The sequence below is a fragment of the Lissotriton helveticus genome, chromosome 1_1 (genome assembly GCF_964261635.1).
Source record: "Lissotriton helveticus chromosome 1_1, aLisHel1.1, whole genome shotgun sequence".
Lineage (NCBI taxonomy): Eukaryota > Metazoa > Chordata > Amphibia > Caudata > Salamandridae > Lissotriton > Lissotriton helveticus.
The window spans coordinates 678036350-678052997 of NC_136057.1; the positions used below are offsets into that span (position 1 = coordinate 678036350).

The following is a 16648-nucleotide window of genomic DNA, read 5'->3' on the forward strand; positions in this document are numbered from 1 at the left end:
CCGCAGATCCCACACCAGCCCCTCCACCCGTTGTACATCTTCCCCCTCCCCAGCACCCCCACTCTGCGGCCCTGCTAGAGTGATCGATTGCATGGGCACCATGATACGAAATATAAAAACCAAAGAAACATGAACTGTGAGTTGTGGTGTCTTCCATCCCAGAGGAATGCCTCACTATGAAGAACTCCAGGGGTGAGCCCACATCCGCTCTTTGCTAGGGCACTTTCGTGGTTACTAATGTGACAGTCTCAATTACCCAGAAATCTCAGTTTTACAAGATCCCAGAGACGCTGAGTATCTGTCGGGATAGGAGACTAGGCATCCAATGGGTCGGTAATGGGGTTACTCCCCCATTGTTCTCTCTGCAGCATCTCCCCTTTCTGGTCCAACCGGAGTTTAGACCGGGGCGCCTATGCTGCAGAAGATCAAGCCAGAGTCTCCAAGCACTCCCACCTTCAGTCTGGTGCTTTTTTGCCCCCTCGTCCGGTAGTGCGCCATGGGCCGCAAACCCGTCGCTCCTTCGGATGGTTCCCTTTATCATTTCCCATGTTGTCGCTCGTGTTGGGGAGGGGAGTCTGATTCCCAGGAGGACCGCCGCTTCCTCCATCTCTGTGCAGTGGAGATGCTAATAAACCAATTGAAATGCAATGCCGAAGGGGTAGGTTCAGCGATACTTTGACGATCTCACGGGGCTTCTGTTATCGGGCAGAACTGCAGTCATTGTGCTATAGTGGCCTGGGTTACATCCTGGAAGAGTGAGCTTGAGACATTCTTGAAGGTTACCTTGTCCATATTTCTCGCCTTTTGAAGAACGGATTCTTTCGTTTTAAAGGAGCTGAATTTTGCTAGAACGTCTCTTGGCCTCCTGTCGTTTCCGGGCAGCCTCGGCCATACTCTATGCACTCGCTCCAGTTTCACCTCTGGGCCCCCATCTCCGAGGTCAGTGGAAATTAGACCTACCAATAAACGCCTCCAGGTCAGGACTCTCGCAGCCTTATTCCAGGCCTCTGACCCCGATATTGGCCCGTAGGGAGCGTTTTTTGAAATCCTCACATTTGAGCGCAGCCGCTCATAGCTGGTCATGTAGCCCCACTGCGCTCTCTTCCAGAGGCCTTATGCGATCCTCCAGCTCTTGGCATTTCGCTTCCAGGTAAAGGGTGCACGTTCCTACCGAATCTACATCGGCCTGTAAGGCCACCAGCTTCACCTTCATCTCTGTCCTGAACACATCAAAGGAAGCATCCATGTCCGTCTTGATGTCCTCGCGCAGCTCCTTCCTGAATTCCCAGAGGGATGCCAGCAAATCTTCCAGAGTGAGAGCCATATTGGCACTTGAATGCGTCTCTCCTTCCCTAACTGCCCCTGCGCCAGGCAGAGCGAAGTAATGGGAGGTGGTGGTGGTGGTGGTGGTGGTGGTGGTCTTTTGGTTGGGATGTGGGGGCAGGGCGTCCAGTCAGCTCGGGCCACTCACCCGCAGACCAACACTTGACCACTGTGAATACCGCCCGCGGAGGGGCAAGTACATGATCACAAGCTTTTCTCTCCTGGAGACCTGACTTCTCACTGGGGTCTTAAGTCAGGACCCCACAGACCTCACCCAAGACCTCAGAGCCCTGCCTTCTTTCTCTTTTGCAGAGGAGGTCCCTTGGCACCGGGGTGGCCGAGGAGGGAGTCAACACCCGCCACATCAGAGATCTTGTCAGCACAAGGGCCTTACCCCCCTTTACGTCATCGGCTTCAGCTTCTAGTGGCTTCTGTCTTCAAACAACCAGCGCCATCTTAGGGTTAGGCAGACTCATTGGGTGGGTCAGGCGCCAAGCCCTCTCTCTTCAAGGCACAGTACAATGCGAGGGGGCCCGCTGCCCTCCACATCAGGGAACATGGCTGCATAAGGGCCTCCCCCCGCGACATCTGTTTCAGGTGCCAGATGGCTTCAGTCTTCATAGAGCCAGCACCATCTTCGGGTCAGGCAGGCTCAATGGGGGGTTTGGGCGCAGAGCTCCCCTCTTCAAGACACAGTTCAAATTGAAGGAGCCTGCTGCCCATCGGGGGACCGGACATCTCCCGCCACAAAGCAGCTGACTATGCGGCGCAGACTTCTCTTCACTCAGGCTGACAGTCCCGGGGTCATCGCCCGTTGCAGGGGGGGGGATCTCGCCTTAGTCAGAGGCACCTAACGGTATTGTCCGTAGCTCACCCTGAGTGAAAGCAGCGTTGCTTACCTCAGGGAGGGGGCAAGGCCTGGTGCTTCTGTCCGGCTGGGGATAAGGTGGGCTACATCGCCTTGCACAACCACCGTCTGAGTCCACCATTTTGTGGAGTGTTGCGGCGATTCAGTCGCCTCGCATACAGACTCCTACACCGGCATTCTGACTGCGCCCGGGGGTTCAAAACTGTCTTCCAACATCCCGACACCTCCTGCTCCTTCCAGACGGGAATATGTGCTGTTATGCGTTCCCTTTGTTAGATAGTCCGCGGGGCCTGGGACGGAGCCGGTCGGAATCACGTCCCATCAGCCATGATGGTTGGCCATGCCCCCGCTACAATTTATATAGCTTTCCGGTTAAACTGTCCCATCAAATCATCAATTGTATTTACTATAGGAGATGGGAACAGATCTCGCTACGGGGAACAGATCTATTCTTAACCATATCAGGAGTCCACCTGATGGATGCCCTGCGGGAGAAGGGATTGTGTTTTCGCAAAAGGTCAGGAAATCAGGTTTAAAGATTGGATTAATATCCCATGTTTCCTGGAGAAGTATTGCACAAGTTACTACTTGTGTAATTATATATCTGTAGGAGACATTGTTTAGTGATAGATTCCTTACCTTAAAATATACCCAGGCGTCAGACTGGATCCGGTAAGTTTTTCATCAGCAGTACCCCTGCGTGTCAGAAGGTGGCATTGTGCGGCTCCGCGTCAGTCGCTGGTGTCATATGTGCCAAGATGACATCACGGAGACTACTTAGGCGCCACCCATGCGCGCTGACGTCAGTTCTGTACACGACTTTCCGTGCCAGGAACACAGAGCCATGTAAGAAACGGACCACTGGTGCCATGAAACAAGGGCCCTGAAATAGAAAAATGTCGTTCAGGCGCCCCAGATGATCCTTGCCCTCCCAAACTGTGGAATAGGTTATCCCGCTTCCTGATGGACGGGCTAATTCACATATGCAACATCTCTCTGGACTCGTGCATCTTTCCTGAAAATTGGAAACATGAGACACTTCTCCCCCTGAGAAAGAAACCAAATGGGGATCCGGGAGACCTTAGTAACCTCAGACCTATCTCTCTGCTTCCCACTCCAGGAAAAATGCTGTAGAAGCTGGTCCAGCGCCAACTGACCTCATTTTTTTTTAGCAGAATGGCGCTTTGCACGACACACAATCTGGTTTCCGGGCGGGATTCAGCACAGAGACCGCTCTCCTTGAAGTAGCAGAGTCGGTTAGATGGTCGTTGGATTCAGGGGCATCAGCATTGCTGGTGCTCCTGGGTCTGTCCGCGGCATTCGACACTATCGACCACACCATTCTGGTCCAGAGACTACAAGGGGTGGGGGCTTTGGTGGGAAAGTACTGACCTGGCTGACATCCTATCTGAGCGGTCGTACTCAGAGTTGTCCTTCAACCTTTTGAATCTAAACCAAAACAGCTATGGTGTGGTGTCCCCCAGGGCTCAACGCTGAGCCCATTACTATTCAATCTCTACCTAGCTCCACTGTTTTCCCAGATTGCCAACTGGGGTGTGAAGGCGATTTCCTACGCTGATGACACCCAGTTGGTTTTTCCGTTTAGGGAGCAGACGGTAGATGCCTTCAAGAACTTCAAAGGCTGCATGCGTGATATAGCACTGTGGATTAACTCAAATAAATTCAAACTTAATGCTGGGAAGACAGAGGTCTTGTTCTTCGGCAAGGGCCCAGTGCCAGATCCAGCTTTATGTGGCCACCAGACAGGGTCCACCATCATCCCCCGCCACAGGCATCCAAAATTTAGGGGCGAGATGGGAGGCAGACCTCTTTTTCAGCCCAAATACAGCAGGTCTCTGCAACTTGCTTTAGTAAATTAAAAAATCTCCAGAAAGTTTTACATTTCCTACCGGAAGACTGTCGCAAATCAGTAGTACATGCCACAGTTACATCTAGGCTAGATTACGCAAATGGCCTATATCTGGGCCTTCGCAAATATGCCATTTGCCGCCTTCAGATGATACAGAATGCAGCTGCGAGACTGGTCTGTCATATACCATCCCGACACCATGTCTCTCCGCATCTGCAGGAGCACCGTTGGCTCCCAGTGGAGAAAATAATTAAATTTAAGGCCTTGACTTTGGCCTATTGGGCTTTTTTTTTTTTTTACATTGATAAAGTCTTTATTACAAAAAATATTTTGGAGAAAGCAAGCAGTTGTTTCAGACTGCATGTAAAGCATCACATGTGCTGCAAACATTAGTACAAGTGCAACTCAAAGCAAGGCACTGCAGTCAAGCAAGTGCAGGTGGGGCTGGGGCACCAATCAATCAGGGAAGGAAGAGGAGCAGAGATCACTGGACAGCAGTGAGGAGTACAGATTGCTGCTTCAATGGACAGCAGACCCTGCTCTGATTCAATGAGTGACCAGAGAAGGGTGGAAACCTCGCCCGCCTTCATCCGACATGTCCTGGTTCTGAGAGCAAGGTGTAAGGGTCAGGAAGTTTGGTTTATTTCAGATAAGGTCCATTTGAATAACTACAAATAATGAAAAATATGAAACTGTTAACAGTCGAAACATTTCAGGCCACAAACAGGAGAACAGAAGTGTACTTCACATCCAAGGCACCAGACTGAGTAGCTATCCTCCCAAACCAACCCCGCCCTAGTCTCATCTCAAAGTGCCAAGAAGTCATCAGGATCCTTCAAAGGAGCTTCAGCAGGGGCAGGAGGGCAGCGAGTCCAGCCAGCATGGAGAGTTTGACAGCAGTGCCAGAGTTGCACTGGTCACCGATACAGCAGAAATGGGTGACTGTGTAATCTATACCCAGAATAGTATTGGGTCCTTAATGGAAAATGCCCTGGTTATCTGAAGGAAAGACTGTCTCTAAAAGCAAAATCATGCGCTGCAATCAAATTCTTATAATCTGCTGCGCACCCCACGCTTTGCGAAAACACGCCTGGGCAGTAGAACATTCACAGTCAGAACAGCTTTGCTGTGGAATGCCCAACAAAGGTCCCTGCGGCAGGCTAAGTCAGAAACCTGTTTTAGAAAGGCCTTGAAGACGTGGCTCTTTAGGGCAGACTAATATGGGTTATACCGGAGCTCGTTTCTGGGCGCAAATTACCAGCTGCTTCAGCGCCGGCACACCCCTGTTTGGGGTAGCTGATGCGATTTATAAGCTTCAGTATTATTATTATCCCAATCTGATTATTCGTTTTCTTTTAATCACAATCAGCACCCGGCTGGGTCCCATTGTGAGTATGTCTCTCTTTCTTTCACCACGTGTGGCACACACCTTTTGCACGTCTGCGCAATTGAACTGCGAGGTAATTTTTACTCCTACCCTACCGTCTCATATTTGTCGCATTGGTGCCAGTAAATGGGCCTTATCCTTATTTTATCCTTTTCTCCCTAGATGTCCTTACATCTCTAGGTCCTGATGAGACCCCACAACTAATAGAGGGTCGAAACGTCTTCGACACAAAAAGAAAGCGAACCATTACACAGCGCATATCATTGTATAGGGCTGTTGTTCACACTGTGCATACTTATTAATGGTCGACTTGTTTTGAAATTTAAAAACCTTAAGAAAACTGTCACAACTTTCACTATTGTTATAGGTTCCTGCGCTCACTTGGGACACAACGCACATGTTTTTTTGTATCTTTCCTATGTACTTATTCCTTTTTATGTTTGAAATATAAAGATATAACTGTCAAATACTGGAACATCGGTATATGTGGTTTCTTCCTCCTCCGACCTCAACCCAGTCCCTCATATTGCGATTTCGCACACTATTTTCAATATTGCAGGGATGTGGAATTCCTATAGCCCGACGCCCAGGACATATTGTTTGGGGTCAAGCGCAACAAGTTTTAATGTGTATTTTGTCCTTGGGACAAGTAGGCCCAACCCCCTGCAGCACAAACCCTTTGGATGCCAGTTTGTAGTAGCACATTAAGGGCCAGGGAAGGTCACTGCCTGAAGTAAAGTTATTATTTGTGTGCCTATGTTAATGCTGTTCAAACTTGTGTTTATGGTTCATCAATAGAAATCCTTTATTAGGGTGAGCGCTCTAAGTAAATGTAAGTTCTGACTGCACTACTGACAGTGGTTACAGTACAAAAATGTGTACTCACGGTTTCAAAGTTTAGTAATATGAGGCTATGCATAATGCACCCAGAATGCTCTCTGATTAGATGCAAATATTTGCAGAAGCTTGAGAGCAAGATTAATGACTCTTTACTTTCAATATAAAATGTTCCTACAAAAATGAAAGTAGGAAAAAAAAATATTTTGCTAAACTACTGTGAAATTTCAGGTACCGTTTCTTTGCAGCATCATTTAGTAAAATGTGTTGATGCATGCTAGTATTTCGCAAAAAAACTCATATTGGAATATCAGTGTAACCAGTTTCATGAGAAACATAAAAATAAACAAGCATTGGCAAAGCCAGTAGGTCTTAAATTAGCCCTCTAGTTTTGCCATTATGTGACTTGTTTTGCCATGGTTTCTGTAAAGCCTTCTTGATGTGAGAGCTGCCGGGCCCTCACCATTATAACAAACATTGGCAAAAGCACAAAAAAAATTGGTCTAAAAAAAGCACACACTGCCACACCAGTTACTGCCACTGAACAAAGAGAGAGGGGGAGAGAATTTTAACGAAGACAAAAGTTTGTAGTCAACGCCAGACCAAACTAGTGGCGCTATACTAAAGAAAGTCTCAAAAGTGCACCCCTGGTATATGTCCTTGCATTAAGTGCAGCAATATGGCTTTCGTGAATTCACAAGAATCTACAGAAGTAGGGCAGGAAATGCACTCCCGGAAAATATCCGTGAACTGCAGTTTATCATGAGCAAATATGCATGTGTAGATTTGCTCATGCGAAAACCTGAGTGTTTGCAAGGCCACCCTCCCATCAACCACTCTTCTCCCAACTCTGGAAGAAGATCTACGTCCGTCACTGTCAGGAGCAAATCTCCAACACTTCTCAGCATGGGAAAAGATTAGAGAAGAGTTTTTTGAAAACCCCTAAAACATGCAAGTCAGTAGATCTGCACAGACCCAAAGAGCATTCCAACCCTGGAACCACCGCTCACCACTACCCCCAGTCCCAGCATGCAGATATGCAGAAACACGGCAACACAAAGGGATTGCTAGCATTCAAAGACCACCACTGCATGAGCCCTGGCACAATCAGATAGGCTATACAAGAGCTCCCATACAATGAGATTGCTGCAACAATCCGTCGCCGAACCACATGGCACCAAAGGGACAAGTGGATTTTGTTACAGGACAAGTAGATTTAAGAAGCAACTTGCCCCATGGACAAGTAGATATTTTAATAAATTCCACACCCCTGAATATTGATTTTATTAGTCCACAGGAACCACTGTTTTCCTTTATAAATACTTAACCTGGTTCCTTAGTGAGTAGGGTCCCCCTGTTCTGTTCCCGTAAACACAGGATGCAAGGCAGTGTGTGCCCAGTTGAGGCTTGGTTGAAGTTCAAAGAGGTAGGGGGAGCCAGGTAATGTTGGGTTTTTGCCATGCAGATGGGAACAAGTTAATAGCTTCATAACTGCTGGCAGTAATTAGAAAAGTGTTGATCTGTAGGAGAGAGGGCCTAATGGAGTTTGGTACCCATTTCTTTAAGATTGGTGTGGCATTTGAAGTTAACAGATTTGGTTACTCAATGAAGGAAGTCATGATGTTGGGTAGAACGTCTGCCTGTTGGTGTTATATCGGGGACATTGAAGGGTTGTAATGAGAATATTGTTTCACCATGTTTCCTCTTTGATTGCAGGTTGTGCAGCAGTACCCATTATGAATTGTTGCCCATTCTTTTGTTAAAAAAGCAGAAAGCAAGAGGAGCCTGGTCCTTTTGTGAAGGATTTAAATCAACGAAATTAACAACAGAATGGTGAGGTAGATGGGGTATGAGACAATTACTGCCATGGTTATTTTGCCTAGCGAGTGCTAGGCCTTGACCCGGTGATCTGTTGATCTATCTGGGGAAAAATGATTTGGTGTAGTTATTTGGTTAGGGCTGTTGAAAGAAATTAAGAACAGCTAGAATATAATTGGACATATGTGGTCAGGGAACTATGATTTCCATAGCTTTTGTGACAAAGGAGGGTTTGGAGTGTGGCAATGAAATATAGCCCAGTGGACAGAGCCAGGTGTATGGTCAATCTAGAAATGCATCACATTTGCCAGGGCAGGGAAATACAGGTGGTAGAACATGGAGATATTAAAAATCAGGAACTCATGCTTTATAGACAAAAGGGGTTGAAATTAAGAAATAGCTTGGCAAATAAGTTGTCAGCCTGTTTGGTGGGTATTAATGGAGGCTGTTAGGGCAACAGCACTGACACCCAATAGCTTTAGAAGGTGGGGGGAAATTGAGGGCTGACAGGAAAAACACCTGTTCAGGGATTTTCCGGGGGGGCAGAAAAGCATACGGATCATGAAAATGGACGGGAGGGTTTAGGCATGGGCAGGGCAGACCTTGGCAGAGGGAGTACAGGGGAGAAATATTTGAGGCATCTGCAAATTAAAGGTGAAATAAATGATAGGGGGATGGAGAGAAAGGTTTGGATGGTTTGTTGGGGGGATGCTTTAGGGTGGGGTGGAGTTTGTTTGAACCAGGTGTCTTCAACCAGTAGCTCCCAGCCTTGAATTCCTTGTTAAATAAGCACAGTCACATTTTCCATTTAATGTTAAGGAAAGACTGTATTTATTTTACATTATCATCATCATCATAAGGCTGCAGATAGCAGAGCCTGATAATGAGCAGTGCTGGAGTCAGATGTATGACCCAGGGCACAGAGGTGAAGAACTGAAGTATTTAATTCTTAAATAAAAGTACTTGTCAAATCCATATTTGAGTGTGAGAACAAAATGATGTTCCTGAGTCCTTTTAAAATGGGAGAAAAATAAAATGAAAAGGTACTTTAATGATTAAGTTAACTCTTCATATTATTTTTCTCCAAATTTCAAAGTGTGCCATTTACAACAGTAGGCCTCTTGCTTCTAATGGCCTGTAGACAGTGTGCCATATGTAGGGCTGAACAAAAATCATTTATTTAATTGGGAGAAATTAAAAGTGCAGAAAATGTTACCATTTTTTGAAAAATATTGTGGAACTTTTTTTTGCGCTTTAAATTTCTATGTGTTATATATGTAACGGTGCCACATTACGAAAAAAGGTATGTCCTGTGCCAAAAGTACATACTAGACAGGCTCTGTCACTTGCACATACATCCCATGCAAACATTCATACATCTCGCTAACAAACACAGCAGCCCTGTCTTACTACCCCTAGTCAAAGTATTTTTTTTCCAAACCATAGCATCTACCTGTATGGACATTAGCCATTAAGTCAATGAAGCTGGGCTTGGAGGTGTCCAATAACAATGCGCGAGTTGCTTAGCCTTCAGAGGCTCACGATTTTCACAGATCAGAAATAGCTCTCACTACAGAAGAGTGAGGAGATCCCTGGTTTGAACACTATTAGTGAAGTGAGGCAATGTTAACATATGTTGAAGTATATACAAGTTTCAGCTGCTTACTTTTCCTGATAAAGTGGCCTTAGGCTCTTAAATTGTCCAGGTTATGATGTGCCATTTCGCCGGATTAATATCAGCTCGGGATCTAGCAAAGCGTTAATATTTTGAACAACAACTGCGACTAACTGTTCTGTAATAAATATTAACACAGAAGTATTTGCACTAGTTTTATAATACTCAGGCTTGACACTAGGGCGGTGCCACTGGTGCAGCCCACCTGGAAATGACCTGTTAAGAAATTGCACAAGTTTAACAAGCACTGGCAAATTCATTAGGTTTCACCTACATGATTATTAATAACTTTTTTCTGCAAAAAGTGCGAAACGGATCAGATCTGAAAACCTGTAAGAGTACTGGAAAAAATATAATTTGCTACTGATACAGTGCAAGTGCTCAGTACAAAATTGAAATGTAGTTTATTGACAGGTGATTAGAAATGTCAGAGTGGGCTACCAGCTTTGTAGGACTCCAGTACACCGAAGCAAGCAAGATTAAGTTCTTGAAGGGAGCATCACTTCAGAAAATGAAGATCGCATAACCTGGGGAAACTCATTACGTTAAGCAACAATTAAGACATCATGACTAACCAGAAAATAACTAAGCACTGGCCCGAGATGTATGAATCAAAGCAGAAGAGTAGCTATGACTGCAGTGCATGCAGCTGGCAACTAGAACAAGCATTTGCAATGCAATAGGTCTCGCTTTAGGAAAGTTTGAGCTATTGGTATTGTAAATGACAAATTTTGTATTTATGTGTTGGTTTTGAAAATAGCAAAATTATTAGCTTTGTCATTTACAATGCCAATAGTTTTAACTTTCGCAAATGTGACACCTATAGCATTTGTACTGCAATATGTGTTGTATTTACGTGATTTAGATGTATTGATATTACAAATAATGGCTTTTAATTTTTTTTAATAATACTTAAATAAAAGTTATTGTAATTTATAATGGCAACAGCTTAAACTTTTGTAAATAACTTTTGTGAAGATTATGTTCAGTGTATTTTATTGTGACAAAATCCAAGAAAAGAAGTGACATATCAACATCTTTTTGTGACATTTGTAACAAAGCTTGAAACATTGAAAGAATATATTTGAACCAGTTGTTGTTAAATGGTTGCACAGATTGATGCTGTGGTGGCGCTGAGTGATGTTGTGGTGCCCCTGAGTGATGGTGCTGAGTGATGCTGTGGTGATGCAATAGATAGATAGAGTGATGGCGATAGACAGATAGAGGTAGGGCGATAGATAGAGGGAGGGCGATAGATAGAAAGATAGATAGATAGACTGAGGGCAATAGATAGATAGACTGAGGGCAATAGATAGATAGAGGGAGGGCGATAGATAGATAGACTGAGGGAAATAGATAGATAAAAACACTACGGAAATCATAAGCTCTTGTGAATTAGAAGGCCAAGAGTACTATGGGCAGTCAGAGATGCAGGGTGAGGAAGGGTTTTAAGTGCAAATAAAAAAAAAACTGGGGTGGGTGGGGGTCTTTAAAACGGGTGTGGCCCATGTAACTAATTGCATTTATATAGTGGTTACTACCATTGATGAGGCGTCAAAGGGCTTTTTCGGCGAGTAGTTCAACATGCTGCAGGGTTTCTTTGTCATATCAGACATTTTTACCAAAACATGTAGGCACGCTTTAGGAGCAGAGAACCATTACACACAGATTTTTTAGAGGCTGGACTGAAAGAAGCTAGATGCAGTGACCTCCAATAGCGAGCTGCAGTCTTGGGGGCTGTTTCCTCACAGTCGCTGGAAGAGGAGCATCCAGTTAGCCAGTACCAGGCTAGTAATGATCGCAGACAATCTTGGTGCATATGTGAAGCATGAGATCTTCACAGCCCTGTTGTAACTTATCCAGATGCTTCGGACGAACCAGAAAAAAACAAAGAACAGTGGTGACCGTGTTGGAACGGGACTGTCTTTTGGAAATAAGGTGCCCACTTAAATGGTGAAATATAAAAATTGCTGGGCCATACATTTAATGTGTGCACATACAAATATTGCGATGCTGTCCGGGCCTTTCTGTCTCAATATTCTGGAATTTAACTGTAGCATCAAAGAATGAGGGGGGGTTTAAGTTATTAATGAGAGGGGTAATGCAGACACGTACCCGACCGGGACCAGTTAATGTAACCCGTGTTGCCTGTTGGCGCGATGCATATTTTTTTAATTTATACTCTTAATAGAATGGTTGAAAGTGACGGCTGAGAACTGCCATGACGGAAACGTTGAAGGGGTGCTTGCCACAGAATGCTTTAGAAACACCGCTAAAGCGAGAACACCGTGGCCCACTCGCCTATATTCAGTGCCCAAAATGTTTCAAAAGCTTTGTCAGCTGCAGCCTCCAGTTACAGTACTGACAGAGTCAGGGAGGCCACGGCCAGGAGATTGGAGGCCTACATTTTAACACCATGATCTGTGAACAACATACGTTTGTGAACAGTGTGCCACTAATTACATTGAGGCGCAGCCGCACATGTAAACAAATATAATTAACAAGCCTTGGAAGAAGATTTGAGACTTCCGGCCGCCCAACCTCAAGGGGTAATAAGAAAGGGCTGTGTACAGGCCTGAAGGTAAAAGTCACACTTCAAAGAATAGTCAAGAAGAGCAGGAGAAGGAAGCCTTTCATGACGGAGATTCCGGGTGTGAGCTCACGACGTAGAGGCAGGGCCGGGGGTCGCTGGAGCAGACTGGCCGAGGACACGATATCAAATCCCTTTGAAGTGTTTGAAGTCTGATGCCGGCTGCATTCCATGTGCACGCGCCTGCACACATGCACTGTAGGTAATCCGCCTGGAACAGCCTTTGGGTACATTTTTGAAAGGCCCTTACTTAAGTCTCGGAGACATTGCATGCGCATTGGCTCACAAGACCTAAAAATAAGACAAGTGAAGGACTAATCACTGATGCCCCAGTTATGGGCAACCCCTGGCATCAGGGTCGCAGATTATAATAGAAGTTGGAAGAGGAGCGCAGTTCTATCCATCACCTGCATAAGCAGTTTCACTGTATAGCTACACCTCACCTTTGCCTAAAAAGCCCTACGCAGGATGCTGAGGTACGGGTTTCAGAATTAATAAATACGCCAGAGTTCCACAGTTTACGCTCCTAGCACCGCTGAGTGACACAGCACTAGTGTGGATCGCTACACGTAATGTGATCAACCTGGAAAAAACCCATAAACAAGGAGCTGGAAGTAGTCTCCAGGCTGCATCGCAACAGCCAGATGGGTGGGCCTGAGCGCATCAGATTAATTACATAGTAAACATGTGTTTGCCCACAGACACTTGATGGCAATAGGTCTCCAGTATTTGCAGCCCTATCTTACAGTTGCCATATTCTAAAAACAAATGCTGTATGTGTGTGTGTAGCCAGCAAATTAAAGCAGTTCCACCCATCAAAGCGACAAGCGGCGTATGAGAATGAGTACTTGGGTCACAGGAGAAAGACACAGGAGACAGAACGCCTACAACCAATGAAAAGGAGAAAACGTAAAGTGACAAGCACACACACCAATAAAAGGAAGGCAGGATGTAAGTCTCTTTTTAAGATATATTAACTACAATATATTTCACAGGCGCTGTGCAGGCAAAACCTAAAAAGCACATGCAGAGTTCCTTGTGTTTCCAACAGGTTTCATGTAGCAATAAAAATTTCAAGATAACTGATGATTAATGTTGCTGCTGTACAGAAATCTTTCGTCTAGTGGCAGTTTCCACTCATGATAAAGTAGCGCAGAGGGGCTAATTTGCCTGCTGCAAAGTACGCGTGCCATGCATATCATTGAACTGTTTTTTATGTGGGTAGCTTTGTGAGTTACTCTTTTTGACAGGGATTCTTTTGATACTTGCAGTTCATAAGTTACAACCATAATATAGCACAGTCTATTACGAACGGACATCGAAGCGCTGCATGGGATAGTTTGGAATGTTATGTTTTCCCTAGTCTCTCATTATCTTAATGTTGCTAAAAAGAGTTAATTCGAGTAGAAATAGAACCTTATTAGTAAAGTCAACACCAGCCACCGTAGTAAATTTTAAATCATGAGTTTGATTCCCCAGACCAAACATTATTAGAATACACTGCCTACTAGTATTAATGACATGCGACTCCTACACCTTGTAATCCTCATGGTTTTATGCACAATTTCCTATATACTGATTCACACGTGCATGATTCATTGGCCCTGTATAATGTGTGTGAAGTAAAGTGCTCCGACACTGGTAGTAGCGCTATAAACCATAATTAATGTATTTTAGAGAGACGACGGGACCTGGAGGAGCGTGGTGGTGAGGGAATCCATAGAGGAGTCCATTTTCGGAGGGGAAGGCAACAACAATGATTTCACTGGGCGCTACCAGCACTATATTATGTATTATATATAATAATTCATAGGAGATACGGACACATGTGAAGTTATTGGGGGGGGGGGCGGGAGGGGGTGTTTAAATTTATGAAACTTCATTTTTAACGTTTTAATTTCCCAAGAAAGACGATAATAACGTTTCCCGAATTTACTTTTTTTAACCGACCTTCCATATAGATCAAACCTCGTTTGTTCCACGCAAAGACACACATTTACCTCGCAGCTCTGACATCACGCGGCAAACAAAGCAAATAACAAATGCCTCATGAGGATTGATTCTCACCTGTCTCCATGGGTTTGTTTTAACTAGGCAACAGGTGCTCCTACATTTTTAAACACGTTAATCATTCCATTCCGGACAACGCAGGACACAGGAGTGAAAGTCAAGACCCACCCTTCCCCGCACCTTCCGTCCAGTGTATTTTTTTGTGACATCACTTATAGATCCAATCACTATGTAAGAGAACCGGTCGAAACCCAACTGGTTTGTAGGAAGTCTATAGGTGGAGTTTGCCAGGTGCCGCTCAGCAGGCGCACTCGTACTGGGCGCTGCATGGTACCGGGTGCAGGCAGAGAGGTCTTCGAAGCTCGAACAAACAAACACACATGCAAAGAAGCGCGCGTCGTTTCTAGAAGGGAGCAACTACAGACCTCCGAAGCGCAAGCGCAGCAGAGATATGCTAAAACAAACAAGCCTCACCTCTTAATTTCTCAGCCATCTTGCAGAGTCCGTTACTACTATTGCATCACAATCTCCGCCCACTGAAGGAGGTGCACAGCCCGCGTCCCATTATAGTTTGCACCCTGGCCTCACGCACTGCACCGCGTTATTTGTATGTGTGTGACTCGGTGTCCGCACCTTCAATTGGAGACAAGAGGAGTTTACCGTGGTAGGCGAAAATAAATAGGTTTAATATAGTGTCTGCATTACCGGGCATATTTATTTCCCAAACTCGTCATGAGATGGTCACTGCTCAAACCGTAACATGAATCAAAATTACGACAGAAGACGTTGCATATAACGACTAGCTAATTTTTCGTATTTTCCTACTCGTGAACAAACGTAATTCATTATTACACCAATGAATTTTTTGGGGCAGATTTACAAGCCCCTTCCGACACATTTGCAGTACCGTTACGTCACTTTTTGTGACGCAGCGGCTGCGTAAACAATGCGCCATGTTGCGGCCAATTTACAACGTGACACATCTAGGGCGCTGCGTCACCTTGTAAAGCCCTGCACCACATTATACCTGCGTCAGGTATAATGTATGTAGCGTGGGCATTCCCACACAAAAAAGCCATGGAAAAACTGACGCAGTGAAACTTACAACATTTCACTGCATCACTCTACATCTTCACTGCGTCAAAATCCTTACGCCTGCCCAAACCAGGCGTAAGGAATGACGGAGGGCTTTTTGAATGGGACTCACCAATCTGTTGAGGCACATTTCTGGAGTTGCGTCACTTTCATGAGCAACTCCAGCAATGCGTCACTTTTGGGCCAGAAGATGCGTCAGAATTTCAGACGCATCTGTCAATCCTTGCACCATTGAGTGTCGTATTGTAAATATGGTGCATCCATGGAGGCCAGTGAAAAGTTCCTCAATAATACATGTACAGGTAATGATTATCAAGGAGGTTTATTAAACAGACACCCCATCCATCAGCTACCAGCGAGTAACTGATTTCTAGGGAACATTAGAAGGTATAACATTCCAAGTTCTACAGAACCTTATTTAATGAAGATAGAGAAGACACTACACATCTTATTTCTTATCACAAAGTTCAAATTCATCAAATAAAACAAAAAGAGTAGAACAAAAATAAAAACAATATAGAAAGAAATCAAATTATGTTAAAAACATAATGCCACATATTTAACTTACGTAGTCAATCAATCAATCAATCAATCAACCAAATTTGTAAAGCACGCTACTTACCCGTAAGGGTTTCAAGGCGCTGTGGGGTGCTGCTACTGCTCGAAGAGCCAGGTCTTGAGGAGTCTTCTGAAGGCGAGTAGGTCTTGGGTCTCTCGCAGGTAGGTGGGTAGGGTGTTCCAGGTCTTGGCGGCGAGGTAGGAGAAGGATCTGCCGCCGGAGGTGGTTCGTTGGATGCGGGGAACGGTGGCGAGAGCGAGGCTGGCGGAGCGGAGCTGGCGGGTGGGAGTGTAGAAGTTGAGTCTGCTGTTCAGGTAGGCTGGTCCGGCGTTGTGGAGTGCTTTGTGTGCGTGGGTGAGGAGTTTGAAGGTGATCCTCTTGTTGACGGGGAGCCAGTGGAGCTCTCTCAGATGGGGGGTGATGTGGCGGGGGACGTTTGCGATGAGTCGGGCGGAGGCGTTTTGGATGCGTTGTAGCCGTCGTAGGTGTTTGGCTGGGATTCCTGCGTAGAGTGCGTTGCCGTAGTCCAGTCTACTGCTGACGAGGGCCTGTGTCACAGTTTTTCTGGTTTCGGTCGGGATCCACTTGTAGATCCTGCGGAGAGTGCGGAGGGTGT

General features: G+C 45.4%; 1 protein-coding gene across 2 annotated transcripts in view; it reads right to left on the reverse strand.

The window, feature by feature from the left end:
* Positions 1–14970, reverse strand: part of SUV39H2 (SUV39H2 histone lysine methyltransferase) — a 341600-nt gene extending 326630 nt beyond the window's left edge. Inside the window, exon 1 of one of the 2 annotated variants that reach the window (XM_078655014.1) lies at positions 14853–14970. In XM_078655014.1, coding sequence (XP_078511140.1) covers positions 14853–14871 — 19 coding nt within the window. In that variant the 5' untranslated portion in view covers positions 14872–14970. Of the gene's footprint in view, positions 1–14435; positions 14736–14852 lie in introns of those variants that run through there. The other variant, XM_078655023.1, reaches the window with a different exon arrangement.
* Positions 14971–16648: the final 1678 nt, after the last annotated feature.